The 16855-nt window shown below is 43.0% G+C and overlaps 1 protein-coding gene across 1 annotated transcript; it reads right to left on the bottom strand.

Moving 5' to 3' along the window:
• Window positions 1-2009: 2009 nt before the first annotated feature.
• Window positions 2010-16633, bottom strand: coq10a (coenzyme Q10A). The gene is made up of 5 exons (XM_082146276.1): window positions 16040-16633; window positions 14863-15009; window positions 13525-13717; window positions 13323-13424; window positions 2010-3666 (listed from the first exon to the last, which is right to left on the bottom strand). The coding sequence occupies exons 1-5, from the start codon at window positions 16177-16179 to the stop codon at window positions 3499-3501; spliced, it is 750 nt and encodes a 249-aa protein (XP_082002402.1). The 5' UTR covers window positions 16180-16633; the 3' UTR covers window positions 2010-3498.
• Between the last annotated feature and the right edge of the window lie 222 nt (window positions 16634-16855).

Raw genomic sequence — 16855 nt, 5'->3', positions numbered from 1 at the left:
CCTTTGAGGATTTTTTTTCTTCTTTTCAACATGAAACACTTTCAATGTCTTTATATGCTCAAGATTTTGATATTTATCAAATTTGATCACATTCTACCATTCAGCTGTCCATAATGTAATTGCCAATGTAAACATATTAACCTAAGCCAATATTCTGGTTACTAGTAGACACCCAAATAAGAGATACTCTTAAAAATAAAGGTTCTTTAGTGTTTCCATGAAGAACCTTTAAGGTCCAAGGAATATTTTCACATTCCACAAAATTGAATTCTTTAGATTATAAAATTGGTTCAAGAACTGTTCACTGAAATGTTCTTAGTGGAAACAGAGAAATGCCATATTTCGATAGCTTTGGAACATCTAAACTACTTTTAAGGAATAAAGGATTAACCAAAATATAAGGGATAGAGATCACCCAAAAATGAAAACTCTTGTCATTTACTCACCCCTCATGTCACTCCAAACCTCTAAGACTTGCTTTCTTCTGCGGAACACATATTTTGAAGAACATTGGGAACAAAACAACATTAGAGTAGTTTTGTTATTGGTAACTAAAACTGTTAAAAATGTCAGTAATTGAAATAAAGCAGAAATAAAATATGAATATATGAAAAACTGTTGCCTTTGCAACTTACTGAGATTTACTGAACTTTAATTTTGACTATTTCATAAAAACAACTAACAAAGTATAAAATTATAACTGAAAATCTAAAAAAAAATGCTAATTCAAAATATGGTAGCACTTTATTTTGATGGTCCACTTTAGACATTCTACTAACGGTAATTAACTGCAACTAGGAGTCATTAGGGTTACATGGGGAAAGATGCCCCCCTTAAGATCAATGTGGATTTACTTCTAAAACTAACATATTTAGATAAAAGTTTGCATGTGCTGGGCGATGATGTGTTATTATAGGAAATAAATATAAACACATTTGCTAATTTTTATGTCATAGCACAAAATGTCAAATATTAAAGATGTACAGAATGTATAAATTACTTTTGATATAATTCTTATTTATGTATTTATTAAAGTGGAATTAATGTAAAAATACTAAAATCAACTATACTATTTAATTTTATTTTGACAATTTAGTTGAATAATTGAATAACCAATGACAGACAAAGCAGAATCCCAGTAAATTTTATCTGAAAGAAAAATTATTCTATGACTTGTATACAGGCATATATGGATATTTACTTAATGAATTGAAGATATGTCATAATAGAAACTGAAATCAAATTGAATGATTTCACTCAATTAACACCTATAGGTTTAAATGAAAGTGAAGATATCTGAAGTGTACATCTAATTAAATAATAACCCCATTAATTACAATGTGTTAAATAAAAAAAATGAAATAAAAAACGTAATATGCTACTATAGGCCTTCTGTGCCCATTCAGGGGGGTCATCTTACCCAAGGGTCTAATTTTATTAATTAGAAATTCAAAACAAAAGTGTCCACAAATCCCTCATTAGCAAATAGACAAAAAACTTTGATATTCAACATAATACAATGTCATAAATCACTAATTTCCTGAGACACAAAATTCCATCAATTAACGTCAAAACTGTTTTGCTTTTGATATATTGCTGACGGGGAAAGAGTTAGTGGATTGGTTAACTCAAGTTCGGTTTTAATGGTGAATTCTGTGTAAAGATCTTCAGGTCAAGAAGGCAGCATGAATAAGAAACTCCACTAGTCTCTCACGCCGTTATAAATACATGACCCAGATACCAGCACCTTACTCAGATTTCCTCAACCTCCACTGCCAGCTTCACGCTGTATTCTTTGTCCCCTGGCGTTCACCACTGTTATGTTTTCACAAGTACTCCAGTATCTCCTCAGCGCGGAGACCTTTGTCCTTAAAGGTGAGCTAGCAGTGTGCTTCAACTTAAGAGGCAAGAAAGAAAACAAAAGGGTCAATGCATATCCAAATCCAACAAGTTGTACTTTGCTTTCAAATTAATCTGTTCTCAAGCACTTCAATTAAAACACACACAAATTATAGGTTTTGAAATAAATTTATAGATTTTCAAATTAAAATAAATGCTTGTGCAAGATTATAACACTGACAATAATTAAGGTTTACTGAACAGATAACATTCACTTCATGGAGAATTTGTTCCTAAAACCACTTGCTCTTATGAAGCACTGATTATCTCTTTGGTTGTTATTCACAGTTGTTCAACCAAACATTCTCACTTTACAGACATTTAACAAGGTCTTTTTTTTTATTTTATGATACGCCCAATGAATCTACTGATGGTGACGTTATTTCCATGGAAGACTCTTAGACGGGTGTTTGATACTCAGTCGACATCTCGACAACGTTATTTGAAGTCATTTATACATGCCATGAACTCTTAGATAAGGCATTGAAATGGCTCAAAATAAAATCTCATAAAATAAGCGTTCAAAAAACACAAAAACAAAACCGTTTACTATGCTTGTATTTACCAGCTCATACTGTAGTTTTCGAAGAAATCACAATAAATGAATAAAGTAGTGTTTAAACAGACATTGATGTAGCAACAAAACAAAAAATGGCACAGTCTACATGAACAGGCACAAACTGGGATCACTATTAGGGAACAATAGGCTGTCTTCCATTTCTTCCATTTGGATTTCTCCAAAAGCCCTGAGTTAGCATGCTAACTATAATTCACCTTCATTACAATACACTACTTCTATAAACAAGGTTTTCTGTTGTCTATAAGCATAAATATATAGGTGGGAGGCGTCAGACGTCACTCTAACTGTATAATTTATGTTCGTTATATTTACAGTTGTGATTGAAGTCTCAAACCTCGAGTGCGACTTCTTGAGATGAATATTATAAATTCAGTGCAGTGTGAAAGACAAGTAACTCATTGCAAGCGTGTTCAAATTCAAGCATTTTGAATTCTCACTATGTATGTTCATATCTAGTTGTATAAAGGAATATTCTGGGTTAAATCCGTGCATTTCGCATGCTGTCAATCACCACAGAAAATAATATTGACTTAAAAGCATAAAAATGCGTCAAAGCTGCGCATTTGCATTTGCAGTGAGGCAAGTAAACAATGGTTGTGCTGTGTTTTATTGGTTGTTTTTAAAAACTGAGGTACAAACCGAAATTATTTCGTGTGGTAATCAACAGCGTGCGACAGATTTCACCTAAAACATCCCTTTCAGTTTCAGTAATAAGTTCTTCAGATTTGGCCCCAACAAACCCATTAGCAGGAAAGAATATGTAAACGAGATGAAACCCTAATGAAACGTTCGAGTGTTTTGCTCAACTTTTAAATCTTACGGAAATCAATTATAATCTTCATTCAGTCAAAAAGCAAATGTTCAAGGTCCAATACCTCAAATGAACTGAAATATCATCTATAAGTAAATGGTATCCATCGTACCATCCCAATGTAAATCTAGTGATGTGATTTGTCATGCGATAATCTAAAGAGTTTTGCGAGTTCCAGATGCAGACGAGTCCGGTGTGACGATGCACCTCACGTTTGATGGATCTCGTGAAACATGAGCTCACGGGGTATCCTCGTCTCGGGCCCGTACAGTTTACACGCTCTCCGCTCAAACGCGGCCACCATCTGCTTCACCACCTCGTCGAAAAACACCGTCGCTAACTGCGAATGCAGAAGTGAGCGGAACTCGAACGAGATCTGTGGGGGGGAAGCCAACGACATCCAGACAGAGAGAGAGAAACATTTACACACATGGTAGGTTTACTTCCTAACAAACACTGATTCTTTGATCAAACATCACCGAACACTCCCACCCTAGAAACTGCTGCCGTCCACCAGTGTTATTATTGTTAACTAAAACTATTGAAAAACGTTTGAAAATGTAGAGATAAACAATAACTACACTGAAATAATTTTTTTTTTTTTATAATTTGAACTTGTTTTTATTTTGGTTTAGCTGCATTTATAAAAATTTACTAAAATTACTAAAACTAAAAACACTATAAACAATAAAAAATAAATAAATAGAAAAATAATGTATTTCTGTGATGCATTTTCAGCATCATTACTCCAGTCTTCAGTGTCACATGTGACATCCAGTCTATCACATGATCCTTTAGAAATCATTCTAATATTCTGATTTATTATGAGTGTAATAACAGTTCTGCTGCCTAATATATTTGATGAATAAAAGGTTAAAAAGAACTGCATTTATTCAAAATAAAAAAATATTTTCTAATAATATTATTAATCTTCTTTACTATCACTTTTTTATCAATTTAACACATCCTTGCTGAATAAAAGTTTTGATTTATTTCAAAAAAAAAAATTACTGACCAGTAGTGTATATTGTTGTTACAAAAGATTTCAATTTTTTAAAAAACTGCTTTTTTTATTTTTTTATTCATCAAAGTATCCTAAAAAAGTATCACAGGTTATGAAAAAATATTAAACAGCAGAACTGTTTCCAACTTTGATAATGAATCATCATATTATGATGATTTCTAAAGGATCATGTGATAGACTGGAGTAATGATCCTGAAAATTCAGCTTTGCATCACAGAAATAAATGATAATTTAAAGTATAATAAATTGAAAACCAATTATTTTAAATTGTAATAATATATCACAATATTACATTTTTTTTCTGTATTTTTTATCAAATAAACGCAGGCTTGATGAGCAGAAGAAAATTCTTTCAAAAACATTAAAAATAGTAATGTTTCCAAACTTTTGGCCTGTACTGATATATATAAAAATGAATAAAACTGACCAAAAAAACTAAATGACTCAAACTAACAAGGACTTAAAATATTATAATAACTAATTAAAAATATTAATAAATACTAGGGGTGTGATGCAATATTAAAAAATGACGAGATTTCTCATCGAGATGAAAAGCTGTCTCGCGATATTGCCATGACGGAGAGTGAGGGTGAAATTAGCATAGAGTATACCACCGCTACATTGAGCCTCCACTGTTGTTTTGCCTTTTTTATAGAAATAAAAACTATTTAATTCAGTTGGATAACGGTCGCTTCAATTGTAAACGTCTGCTCCGCTCATGACAAGACCATGGCGGAGGATTTGTTGCGTAACAGAGCCTAAGCATCTGATAAATGAATGCGTGCTAAACACCACCGCTTCCCTATACACAGAGTACGTGCGATCGCAAATTTGAAAGTGAAAGTAAAACGCGAGCTCCCTGTACAGTACTGTTCATGTACAGTAAAGTCTGAAGAGACTCATATCAAATCATACAGGAGAGAAGCCAGTCAGCTGAGTTTGTGGCAAAAACTTTTACAGTTCTTGTATTTTGTTGTCTTTCAATGCATAACCGAAATTACATTCATTCATTCATTAGTTAAAACATTTCAAAATGCACCTGCAGACTATTTTTCCAGTCATGAATTTTGTCATTGAGGATTTCTTAAAAATACAGTGCAAAAATCTCGTCTCGGTTTGTTCTCGTGAACCCAATCTCGTCTCTCGTCTCGTGAGCTAAGCGTCTCATCACACCCCTAATAAACAGTATAGTACTATATTAATCAACCCGAAGGCCCTCCTCAACCCGAAGGCCCTCCGAGAGGCGGGATGAAAGAAGGGCCAACAAGGATGGACCACACGGTAACGAACGCAAGGATATCGGCAAAAGAGAAGATCCCAAGGAAATGTGGGTGTGGCTGGGAAAAAACAACAACTTTGAGGGGACTTCACATCCACATGGGAAAGATGAAGTGTGGTGGTGGTAGCCTGATGCAACCTTGCACTGCTCTGGTAAGGGCAGGTCAGACAAATGGGATCCAAGGCCGGGTTGACAACCACAGTGCCAACGGGCCCAATGTTGCAGAGGTAGAGCAGGAGGAAAGGAAGGAGGAGGAAGAAAGGGAGGTTGATTTACCCCAAGAAGTGAACCCAGTAGCACCCCCGAGTGACTCAAGATCAGAGTTGAGCCAGGGGCCCAGGAACCTGAAGAACCCACTCCGAAGGAATAAGATCAAGTGGCCAAAGGCCAACGAAGCTGAGGAGTGGAGAAAGTTGGACGAACATCTGAGCGGGCTGCTGCAAAAAGCTCTGCGCGGGTCAGTGGTAGCCAAGCTAAATCTGTTCGGAGAAATCCTGTATGAAGAATGCAGCAACAGGTATGGCGAAGTGACCATCAGAGAAGCCGCAATAAGATCAAAGGGCAGGAGAGAGAAAGAGATTGATGACCTGGTGGCAAGCAGAAGGCAGCTTCGCAAACGTTGGAGGAAGGCAGAGGAGTCTGAGAAGGAGGGCCTGAAAGCTCTCTGGGATGAGATCAGAAGACGCCTTGCTAACCTCCGGAGGGCAGAACGCATTAGAAGACGGAGAAAAAGGAAAGAGAAGGAAAGATCGAGTTTCTTCAGGAATCCATTTCGGCATGCACACGGGCTCCTGGAGGAGAAGACAAGTGGAACCCTGGACATCTCTAAAGAAGAACTACAGGAGCACATTCGCACTCAGTACAGTGACCCAGCAAGAAACAACCCCCTAGGCTCGCCAGGGTATGTGCCTAGACCCTCAGAACCATCAGCCCTGTTTGACGTATCACCACCCAAGCTCAGCGAGGTCATGCAGGTGATCCAGCGGGCAAGATCTGCTTCAGCACCAGGCCCGAACGGAATACCGTACAAGCTGTATAAGAACTGCCCAGGAGTGCTGAAGCTGCTATGGACCCTGATGAGAATCACCTGGACTAAACAGACCATACCATCCGAGTGGCAGAGGGCAGTGGCAGTCTCTATTCCCAAACAACAGAACGCCAAGACCATCGAGCAGTTCAGGAGCATAGCTCTACTGAATGTGGAGGGGAAAATCTTCTTCTCTGTGATGGCAAGGAAAATGTCCATCTACCTCATGGAGAACAACTACATTGATACCAGCTGCCAGAAAGCCGGGATTCCAGGTTTTCCTGGCTGTGTGGAGCATGCTTCCATGATTTGGGAACAGATCCAGACCACTAAGAGGGAGAAGAAAGATCTGCACGTCATATGGCTAGATCTAGCCAATGCCTATGGGTCAGTACCACACCTGCTCATAGCCTACGCTTTGGAATTCTTCTACATCCCAGACAACATCAGGACCATGATCATGAACTACTTCCAGGACATGCACATGTGCTTTGCACTGAAGAAGTTCACCACTTGCTGGCAACAACTGGAAGTAGGGATCGCAATGGGATGCTCCATTTCCCCCATCCTCTTCGTGGCAGCATTTGAGGTCATCCTGATTGGGGCAAGGCAGGTGGTGGGTGGGGTCCGGTTGTCTGCAGGCCAGAGGCTCCCGCCCCTAAGGAGCTATATGGATGACATCACCTGCCTCTTACGAACCGCCCCATGCACATCTAGGCTACTTAAGAGGCTGGATGAGCTGATCACCTGGGCCAGGATGAAGTTCAAGCCGCAGAAGTCAAGGAGCCTCTCATTGCGAAAGGGGGAGAGAAATGACAGACTCACCTTCACCATTAGCGGGGAAGACATCCCCCGCATCGTGGATCAGCCCATCCGAAGCCTAGGAAGACTTTATACATCTGGTCTCTCAGACAAGGATATGGGGAAAATCATCCTCCTGCAGCTGTCAGAAGGCCTATCCAAGATTGACGCAAGCCAGTTACCTGGAAAGTACAAGGTGTGGTGTTATCACTTCACCCTGTACCCAAGGGTGATGTGGCCTCTGAAGCTGTGTGAAGTCACCTCATCAGCCGTAAGCCGGATGGAGGCAAAAGCCAACTCCTTCATCCGTAAATGGCTTGGCCTACCACGGTGCTTTTCAGCTGCTGGCCTGTATGGATTGAACTCACTCCAGCTACCCCTGAAATCCATCACCCTGGGCTATAGGCAGGAGAAAGCAAGGCTGGTGATGGAATTAAGGGACTCCTCCGACAGGACAGTGGCTGATGCAAATGCCAGAGTTGAGACTGGAAGGAAGTGGAGGGCCAAGGAGGAGGTGCAGAAGGTGATGGTAAGACTGCAACATCAACAAGTCGTGGGCATGGTCCAGACAGGGCGGGCAGGCCTTGGATGGAGCAAGCCACCCATCCCATGGTCCAAGGCAAGTAGGAAGGAGAGGAAGGACCTTGTTGTTGCAGAGGTCACCAGGATTGAGCAGGAGGAGATCAGAGTTAGGTCTGTGGTACAGGGGCAGCAGGGGCGGTGGACAACTTGGGAGGGTGTTGCGAGCCGAGCAATCAACTGGGCAGATTTCTGGAAACTGCCACAGGCTCGGCTCAGTTTCCTTATTAGGGCAACATACGACACCCTCCCGAGCCCTAAAAACCTCCACCAATGGCTTGGAACAGAGCAATCCTGTGACCTCTGTGGGACCATCAATGCCTCACTCCAGCATATTCTATCGGGCTGTAAAACAGCACTGACACAGGGTCGGCTCAGATGGCGGCATGACCAAGTGCTCAGGAAGCTGGCAGAGGTGCTGGAGGAAAGTCGACAGGAGGCAAACAACCAGAGTCCATCAGGGAGCCAATGCAGGATCCACTTCATTAGGCAGGGGGAACACGCAAGGCATACCATCAAGAGACAACCCGCCAAGCTATTAACACCAGGGGCGGTGTGGAAGATGGAAGTAGACTTGGGAAGGCAGCTCCAGTTCCCACAGGAGATATGCAGCACCACCCTAAGACCAGACGTGGTGCTGTGGTCTGCAGCTGTGAAGTCAGTAATACTGATCGAGCTGACAGTGCCATGGGAGGAGGGACTGGAAGCTGCCTATGAAAGAAAGAAGGCAAAGTATGCAGATCTGGTTGCGGAGTGCAGGGAAAGTGGATGGAGTGTGAGGCTGTACCCGGTGGAGGTGGGAGCCAGAGGCTTTGTGGGCAGATCAACATCACGTCTGCTCAAGGACCTGGGACTACGGGGAGCCACATTGAGCAGATCCACCAAAGAGCTCTCTGAGGAAGCTGAGAAAGCAAGCCACTGGCTCTGGCTGAAGCGACGAGACAAGGCTTGGGGTGTAAGATCTAATTAGGTTTTGCTGCAGGGGGTGTCAGGGAGACGTCCCTGTTCACTGCCCCGCCACCATGAGACGTTCTGGGTTAAGGGGCGAAACGTCAATGAGCGGTGGTTCCCAGCTGAAGACCCTGCAGCAAAACCGTGTGGTATGCGGACAGGTTTAGGCCTGCCTCAGAGAAGAGGACGCCTCTGCCATGCATAGTCCACCAAAGGCACCGTTGGAGGTGCGACAGGCCTAAGGCCCAGCAGAAAGACCATCTCGCTGTAATGAATAATGCATTTCTGGAGACAGTGGCTACTGTGAATAGAGCAGTTGGAGTCCAGGGAAGACTGGAGGACAACCAGGAGAGACTGGTGGCAGCAGGATAGACTGCACCGGGAGAGGTGGGCTAGTAACCCTACCCTCTAGTTTTCCAAGAGGAAGACACCCAAAGCCTACTACGAAGAAGAAACAAAGAAAACAACCCGAAGGCCCTCCGAGAGGCGGGATGAAAGAAGGGCCAACAAGGATGGACCACACGGTAACGAACGCAAGGATATCGGCAAAAGAGAAGATCCCAAGGAAATGTGGGTGTGGCTGGGAAAAAACAACAACTTTGAGGGGACTTCACATCCACATGGGAAAGATGAAGTGTGGTGGTGGTAGCCTGATGCAACCTTGCACTGCTCTGGTAAGGGCAGGTCAGACAAATGGGATCCAAGGCCGGGTTGACAACCACAGTGCCAACGGGCCCAATGTTGCAGAGGTAGAGCAGGAGGAAAGGAAGGAGGAGGAAGAAAGGGAGGTTGATTTACCCCAAGAAGTGAACCCAGTAGCACCCCCGAGTGACTCAAGATCAGAGTTGAGCCAGGGGCCCAGGAACCTGAAGAACCCACTCCGAAGGAATAAGATCAAGTGGCCAAAGGCCAACGAAGCTGAGGAGTGGAGAAAGTTGGACGAACATCTGAGCGGGCTGCTGCAAAAAGCTCTGCGCGGGTCAGTGGTAGCCAAGCTAAATCTGTTCGGAGAAATCCTGTATGAAGAATGCAGCAACAGGTATGGCGAAGTGACCATCAGAGAAGCCGCAATAAGATCAAAGGGCAGGAGAGAGAAAGAGATTGATGACCTGGTGGCAAGCAGAAGGCAGCTTCGCAAACGTTGGAGGAAGGCAGAGGAGTCTGAGAAGGAGGGCCTGAAAGCTCTCTGGGATGAGATCAGAAGACGCCTTGCTAACCTCCGGAGGGCAGAACGCATTAGAAGACGGAGAAAAAGGAAAGAGAAGGAAAGATCGAGTTTCTTCAGGAATCCATTTCGGCATGCACACGGGCTCCTGGAGGAGAAGACAAGTGGAACCCTGGACATCTCTAAAGAAGAACTACAGGAGCACATTCGCACTCAGTACAGTGACCCAGCAAGAAACAACCCCCTAGGCTCGCCAGGGTATGTGCCTAGACCCTCAGAACCATCAGCCCTGTTTGACGTATCACCACCCAAGCTCAGCGAGGTCATGCAGGTGATCCAGCGGGCAAGATCTGCTTCAGCACCAGGCCCGAACGGAATACCGTACAAGCTGTATAAGAACTGCCCAGGAGTGCTGAAGCTGCTATGGACCCTGATGAGAATCACCTGGACTAAACAGACCATACCATCCGAGTGGCAGAGGGCAGTGGCAGTCTCTATTCCCAAACAACAGAACGCCAAGACCATCGAGCAGTTCAGGAGCATAGCTCTACTGAATGTGGAGGGGAAAATCTTCTTCTCTGTGATGGCAAGGAAAATGTCCATCTACCTCATGGAGAACAACTACATTGATACCAGCTGCCAGAAAGCCGGGATTCCAGGTTTTCCTGGCTGTGTGGAGCATGCTTCCATGATTTGGGAACAGATCCAGACCACTAAGAGGGAGAAGAAAGATCTGCACGTCATATGGCTAGATCTAGCCAATGCCTATGGGTCAGTACCACACCTGCTCATAGCCTACGCTTTGGAATTCTTCTACATCCCAGACAACATCAGGACCATGATCATGAACTACTTCCAGGACATGCACATGTGCTTTGCACTGAAGAAGTTCACCACTTGCTGGCAACAACTGGAAGTAGGGATCGCAATGGGATGCTCCATTTCCCCCATCCTCTTCGTGGCAGCATTTGAGGTCATCCTGATTGGGGCAAGGCAGGTGGTGGGTGGGGTCCGGTTGTCTGCAGGCCAGAGGCTCCCGCCCCTAAGGAGCTATATGGATGACATCACCTGCCTCTTACGAACCGCCCCATGCACATCTAGGCTACTTAAGAGGCTGGATGAGCTGATCACCTGGGCCAGGATGAAGTTCAAGCCGCAGAAGTCAAGGAGCCTCTCATTGCGAAAGGGGGAGAGAAATGACAGACTCACCTTCACCATTAGCGGGGAAGACATCCCCCGCATCGTGGATCAGCCCATCCGAAGCCTAGGAAGACTTTATACATCTGGTCTCTCAGACAAGGATATGGGGAAAATCATCCTCCTGCAGCTGTCAGAAGGCCTATCCAAGATTGACGCAAGCCAGTTACCTGGAAAGTACAAGGTGTGGTGTTATCACTTCACCCTGTACCCAAGGGTGATGTGGCCTCTGAAGCTGTGTGAAGTCACCTCATCAGCCGTAAGCCGGATGGAGGCAAAAGCCAACTCCTTCATCCGTAAATGGCTTGGCCTACCACGGTGCTTTTCAGCTGCTGGCCTGTATGGATTGAACTCACTCCAGCTACCCCTGAAATCCATCACCCTGGGCTATAGGCAGGAGAAAGCAAGGCTGGTGATGGAATTAAGGGACTCCTCCGACAGGACAGTGGCTGATGCAAATGCCAGAGTTGAGACTGGAAGGAAGTGGAGGGCCAAGGAGGAGGTGCAGAAGGTGATGGTAAGACTGCAACATCAACAAGTCGTGGGCATGGTCCAGACAGGGCGGGCAGGCCTTGGATGGAGCAAGCCACCCATCCCATGGTCCAAGGCAAGTAGGAAGGAGAGGAAGGACCTTGTTGTTGCAGAGGTCACCAGGATTGAGCAGGAGGAGATCAGAGTTAGGTCTGTGGTACAGGGGCAGCAGGGGCGGTGGACAACTTGGGAGGGTGTTGCGAGCCGAGCAATCAACTGGGCAGATTTCTGGAAACTGCCACAGGCTCGGCTCAGTTTCCTTATTAGGGCAACATACGACACCCTCCCGAGCCCTAAAAACCTCCACCAATGGCTTGGAACAGAGCAATCCTGTGACCTCTGTGGGACCATCAATGCCTCACTCCAGCATATTCTATCGGGCTGTAAAACAGCACTGACACAGGGTCGGCTCAGATGGCGGCATGACCAAGTGCTCAGGAAGCTGGCAGAGGTGCTGGAGGAAAGTCGACAGGAGGCAAACAACCAGAGTCCATCAGGGAGCCAATGCAGGATCCACTTCATTAGGCAGGGGGAACACGCAAGGCATACCATCAAGAGACAACCCGCCAAGCTATTAACACCAGGGGCGGTGTGGAAGATGGAAGTAGACTTGGGAAGGCAGCTCCAGTTCCCACAGGAGATATGCAGCACCACCCTAAGACCAGACGTGGTGCTGTGGTCTGCAGCTGTGAAGTCAGTAATACTGATCGAGCTGACAGTGCCATGGGAGGAGGGACTGGAAGCTGCCTATGAAAGAAAGAAGGCAAAGTATGCAGATCTGGTTGCGGAGTGCAGGGAAAGTGGATGGAGTGTGAGGCTGTACCCGGTGGAGGTGGGAGCCAGAGGCTTTGTGGGCAGATCAACATCACGTCTGCTCAAGGACCTGGGACTACGGGGAGCCACATTGAGCAGATCCACCAAAGAGCTCTCTGAGGAAGCTGAGAAAGCAAGCCACTGGCTCTGGCTGAAGCGACGAGACAAGGCTTGGGGTGTAAGATCTAATTAGGTTTTGCTGCAGGGGGTGTCAGGGAGACGTCCCTGTTCACTGCCCCGCCACCATGAGACGTTCTGGGTTAAGGGGCGAAACGTCAATGAGCGGTGGTTCCCAGCTGAAGACCCTGCAGCAAAACCGTGTGGTATGCGGACAGGTTTAGGCCTGCCTCAGAGAAGAGGACGCCTCTGCCATGCATAGTCCACCAAAGGCACCGTTGGAGGTGCGACAGGCCTAAGGCCCAGCAGAAAGACCATCTCGCTGTAATGAATAATGATACTAAAATAACACTTCTGCCCAGTGCCATATTATGCCCTTTTATAAAGTCTTAATATTGTTTTTGGGGTCTACTAGAATAGGTTTTCATGCTTGAACGTTAAAAAAAAAACTATTATGTATCACATATTTGACCTAGTAACAATAAGCTTAGTATGGTGGATATCTAGGGTGGAGCTTAGCAAAATTAAAGTTTGTAATTGGTACTTACAGAGAAGTCTACAGTACATGTGCGAGGATAGCCAGGAATACCGGGACTAAACCGCCATATTGTCTCTAAGTGATTGAAGAGTTTACCATCCGAACACACCGCCTGAAATGGGATGGGGTGAAATATAATTAGTCATGAATTCTTACTTTGTGTTTCAGTGATGGCACTGAAGGTGTTGTAAAGCACACACAGGATGACTTACTTTGACGAGATGTGGACGGACGTGGCTTATCATAGAAGTGTATCGTTCAACAACCGGAGGGAAGCCCACTTCCAGCTGGGCTTTGGCGTGACCGGCCCTTTTCATGATGGTTTGGGACTTTTTACACCATGGTACAAAGTGTTTGTAGTCATCCACATTGGCTACCACATCGTACATTTCTTGCATCGAGAACCTAAAGACCAAAACACAGGTAAATCTTTCCAATTTCTAAATTAAAGGGATAGTTCACCCAAAAATTTAAATTCTGTCATTAATTACTCACCCTCATGTTGTTCCAAATCATAAGACTTTCGTTCATTTCCAAAACACAAATAAAGATATTTTTGATGAAATCTGAGAGTTTTCTGTTCCTCCATTGACAGCTACGCAACTACCACTTTGACGCTTCAAAAAGTGTATAAAGTGATCGGAAAACTAATCCATATGAATTGAGCGGTTTAGTCCATATTCGTTTGTCCGGAAGCTAGTTATTTGACTTAATAAAGTTTTAAATATGAATATTTTTCTTACACAAACTCGTCGTTTTGCTTCAGAAGGCCTTTATTAACCCACATAAGCTGTTTGGAGTTAATTTAAGATGGATGGATGCATGTTTTTGAGCTTCAATCTGTTGGTTGCAATCCACAGCCATTATAAAACAGGGAAGAGCCAGGATATTTTTTTATATAACTCTGATTGTGTGCGACTGAAAGAAGAAAGTCATATACACATAGGATGGCTTGAGGGTGAGTAAATCATGGGCTAATTTTCATTTTAAAGCGAACTAATCCTTTAAAGTGGTAGTTGCGTAGACTGTCAATGGAGGGACAGCAAGCTCTCAGATTTCATCAAAAAGATCTTCATTTGTGTTCGAAGATGAACGAAAGCAATACAGGTTTGGAACGACATGAGGGGGAGTAATTAATGACAGAATTTTCATTTTTGGGTGAACTAAGCCTACTAAACTAAGAGCTAAGGTGAAGTACTAAAATTACTAAAACTGAAAATATAAAAATAAAACTTATTTAAAATATTAAAAATGCTGCAATGAAATACACAAAATAAACAGATGAAAATTCTATAAATGTGTCTTGTACTTATTGCTTTTATTGTATGTTTGTATTGTAATTTACTTTTTTTGTACTTGTAATTTATTTATTTTATTCAGTCATATTTTATTTCTGGATTTATGTCCCTGACTGTATTGGATTTATGTTTACAGCTGCCCTGCCTCCACTAGATCAGTATATAATGTTTGCCTTCCTCCATAAAAAAGAAGGGGTTATTGTTCAGGATCAAACAGATCCCTTAGTTAGGGAAGGGTAGAAGTCAACTTACCCAAGTATTCTCCTCTCTGAATACTCTTTTCTCTTTTTAGTGAGGCTGATGAAAGATCTCCTGTGAGGAGTGGGAGTTAAATCCACTTCAGAGAGACAGAGCGTGCGAGGATAGCGAGTCATCAGGATCCCGCAGGAGGACAGGTGTCTGACAAAGAGGACAAATGAGACACAAGATTCTGTTAAATACAGTGTACTGTGATGGTACCACGGTACAAAATGCTCTGCAATGGTTATACCCAGGGCTTGATGTTGACACCGGCCAACCCACCAAATGCGGGAGGACTTCACAGCTACTAGCCACTTTGGAGGGTTGAATTTTATATATAATAAATACATTTTTCAAGTATTTTAATAAGGCATATGAAAAAATGAACTAGGTGCAATGTAGTGTTGTCAAAAATATAGATTTTTCAATATTGAAATATCTGAAACGCATGTGTAACAGTGCAATGGCTCTGTGTGTCAGGTCTGAAAGTGGCAGCAGCCTATTATACCTGCTGCCAAAGTATGAAATAATTAAAAAAATATCTATATGGAAGTTTTTCCCCATGGTATCAATGTCAAAATTGTGGCCAGTGAAAATGCTAGTAACTTCGGAAAACCACTAACCACAGTGGCTGGTGAGCAGAAAAGTTAATGTCAAGCCTTGGTTATACCATTATGATTAGTATATTCATGGAACTACCACGATGACACATGACCACAAACCAGTCACATTACGCAATATAAGAACATTCCCCCAGCAACCATGGTAAGATTCCAAGTATAAGAATACATTCCTTAAAGAATCTTTGTCATTTTATTTATTCTTTATTATTTTAATAATCATGCCTAATAAGTTGTCACAGTGTTTTTATTGCAACAGTTAACTTTAGTACCTAATTATTAAGATACTGAAACTATGGTAACTTACACACATACAGTAGTGTAAAATAGGGGTAAAATGGTCACCATTAAAATAATACTGACAAACAATTCTAATAAGTGTTTTAGCGGAAATTTTACCATGGTAATTTTGTGGGGGGAGGTGTTTCCCACCTCGTTTTGTTCAGCGATGTGACACGCCAATGGTTCAATAAAAGCCTCTTGTGTGGTGTGTATATAATATTTGTACGTTTATAAAATATATTCTATAATTTAAACCGGACTGATGAAAGGTAAGTGCGGTATTTTACCTGATGGACCAGTGCTGTATTCTCTCTCTGCATCTAAACGGGCTGCTGGAGCGACACGGACCGACAGTCGCTATTTCCAGAAACTCACTGAATGTCCGGACACCCATCGGGATTCGCCGGGCGCCTCCTGACACGGCCATCAATAAAATAGCGTGACCTTTCTAATGAGTGTAAAAATTATGCCGACTAATCTTGAATAACACGATTAACGCAGAGATAAACAAACGCGCGCTGTCATATCTAACTGTTACTGTTTGTTGAGTTGGCTTTTTTTAGTGACCAAATCCCCGCTGAGCGCTGGTTGCAAGTATCATATTTCGACTTGAAGATGATCATCTACTGAAACAATAGTCCTTTCTCCAACGATTCCTCCGAAACCGATTGAGGTTAAACCGGTGAAGCCTTCATAAGCTGCCGGTGTGTGGAACACACTGTTCTGATGTAACGTTATGACCGTGCGGACAGGTGCAGCTGCCGCCAACTGGACCGGAGGAGGACAGAATGCCACATAAAAACAAAAATATTATGATTTCTATTCTAAACTGGCGAATTCTCTTTAAATCATCGTAATAAATTATATATGTATATAAAAACCCATGACATTGACGAACAAATATTAATAATCATAATAAACAAGGGGTGTAGTTTCATTCCAACTCACCAGGGGACGATCTTGTGCGGTTTGAGCACATTTCATAATAAAGGTCTGCTACTTGCGTTCTCATCACGAAATGTTACTGCTTAAAATCTTAAAATGATAGACCATTATAGTGTTTATTAATGATATATGTAGATAAAAACCCATGACATTAACGA

The sequence above is a fragment of the Leuciscus leuciscus genome (genome assembly GCF_965113295.1).
Source record: "Leuciscus leuciscus genome assembly, chromosome: 18".
Taxonomy (NCBI): Eukaryota; Metazoa; Chordata; class Actinopteri; order Cypriniformes; family Leuciscidae; genus Leuciscus; species Leuciscus leuciscus.
The sequence above is the reverse complement of the archived record's forward strand: the minus strand, read 5'-3'. Positions and strand labels throughout refer to the sequence as shown.

What these genes read in the sequence shown, in the direction of transcription:
- coq10a (XM_082146276.1), bottom strand. Translation starts at nt 16,179, where the DNA reads ATGGCCGTGTCAGGAGGCGCCCGGCGAATCCCGATGGGTGTCCGGACA. An exon ending in ATACAGCACTGGTCCATCAG is followed by an intron (nt 15,010 to 16,039) that starts GTAAAATACCGC and finishes CCTCTTTGTCAG; the next exon opens with ACACCTGTCCTCCTGCGGGA. An exon ending in CATGTACTGTAGACTTCTCT is followed by an intron (nt 3,667 to 13,322) that starts GTAAGTACCAAT and finishes TCCCCCCCACAG; the next exon opens with ATCTCGTTCGAGTTCCGCTC.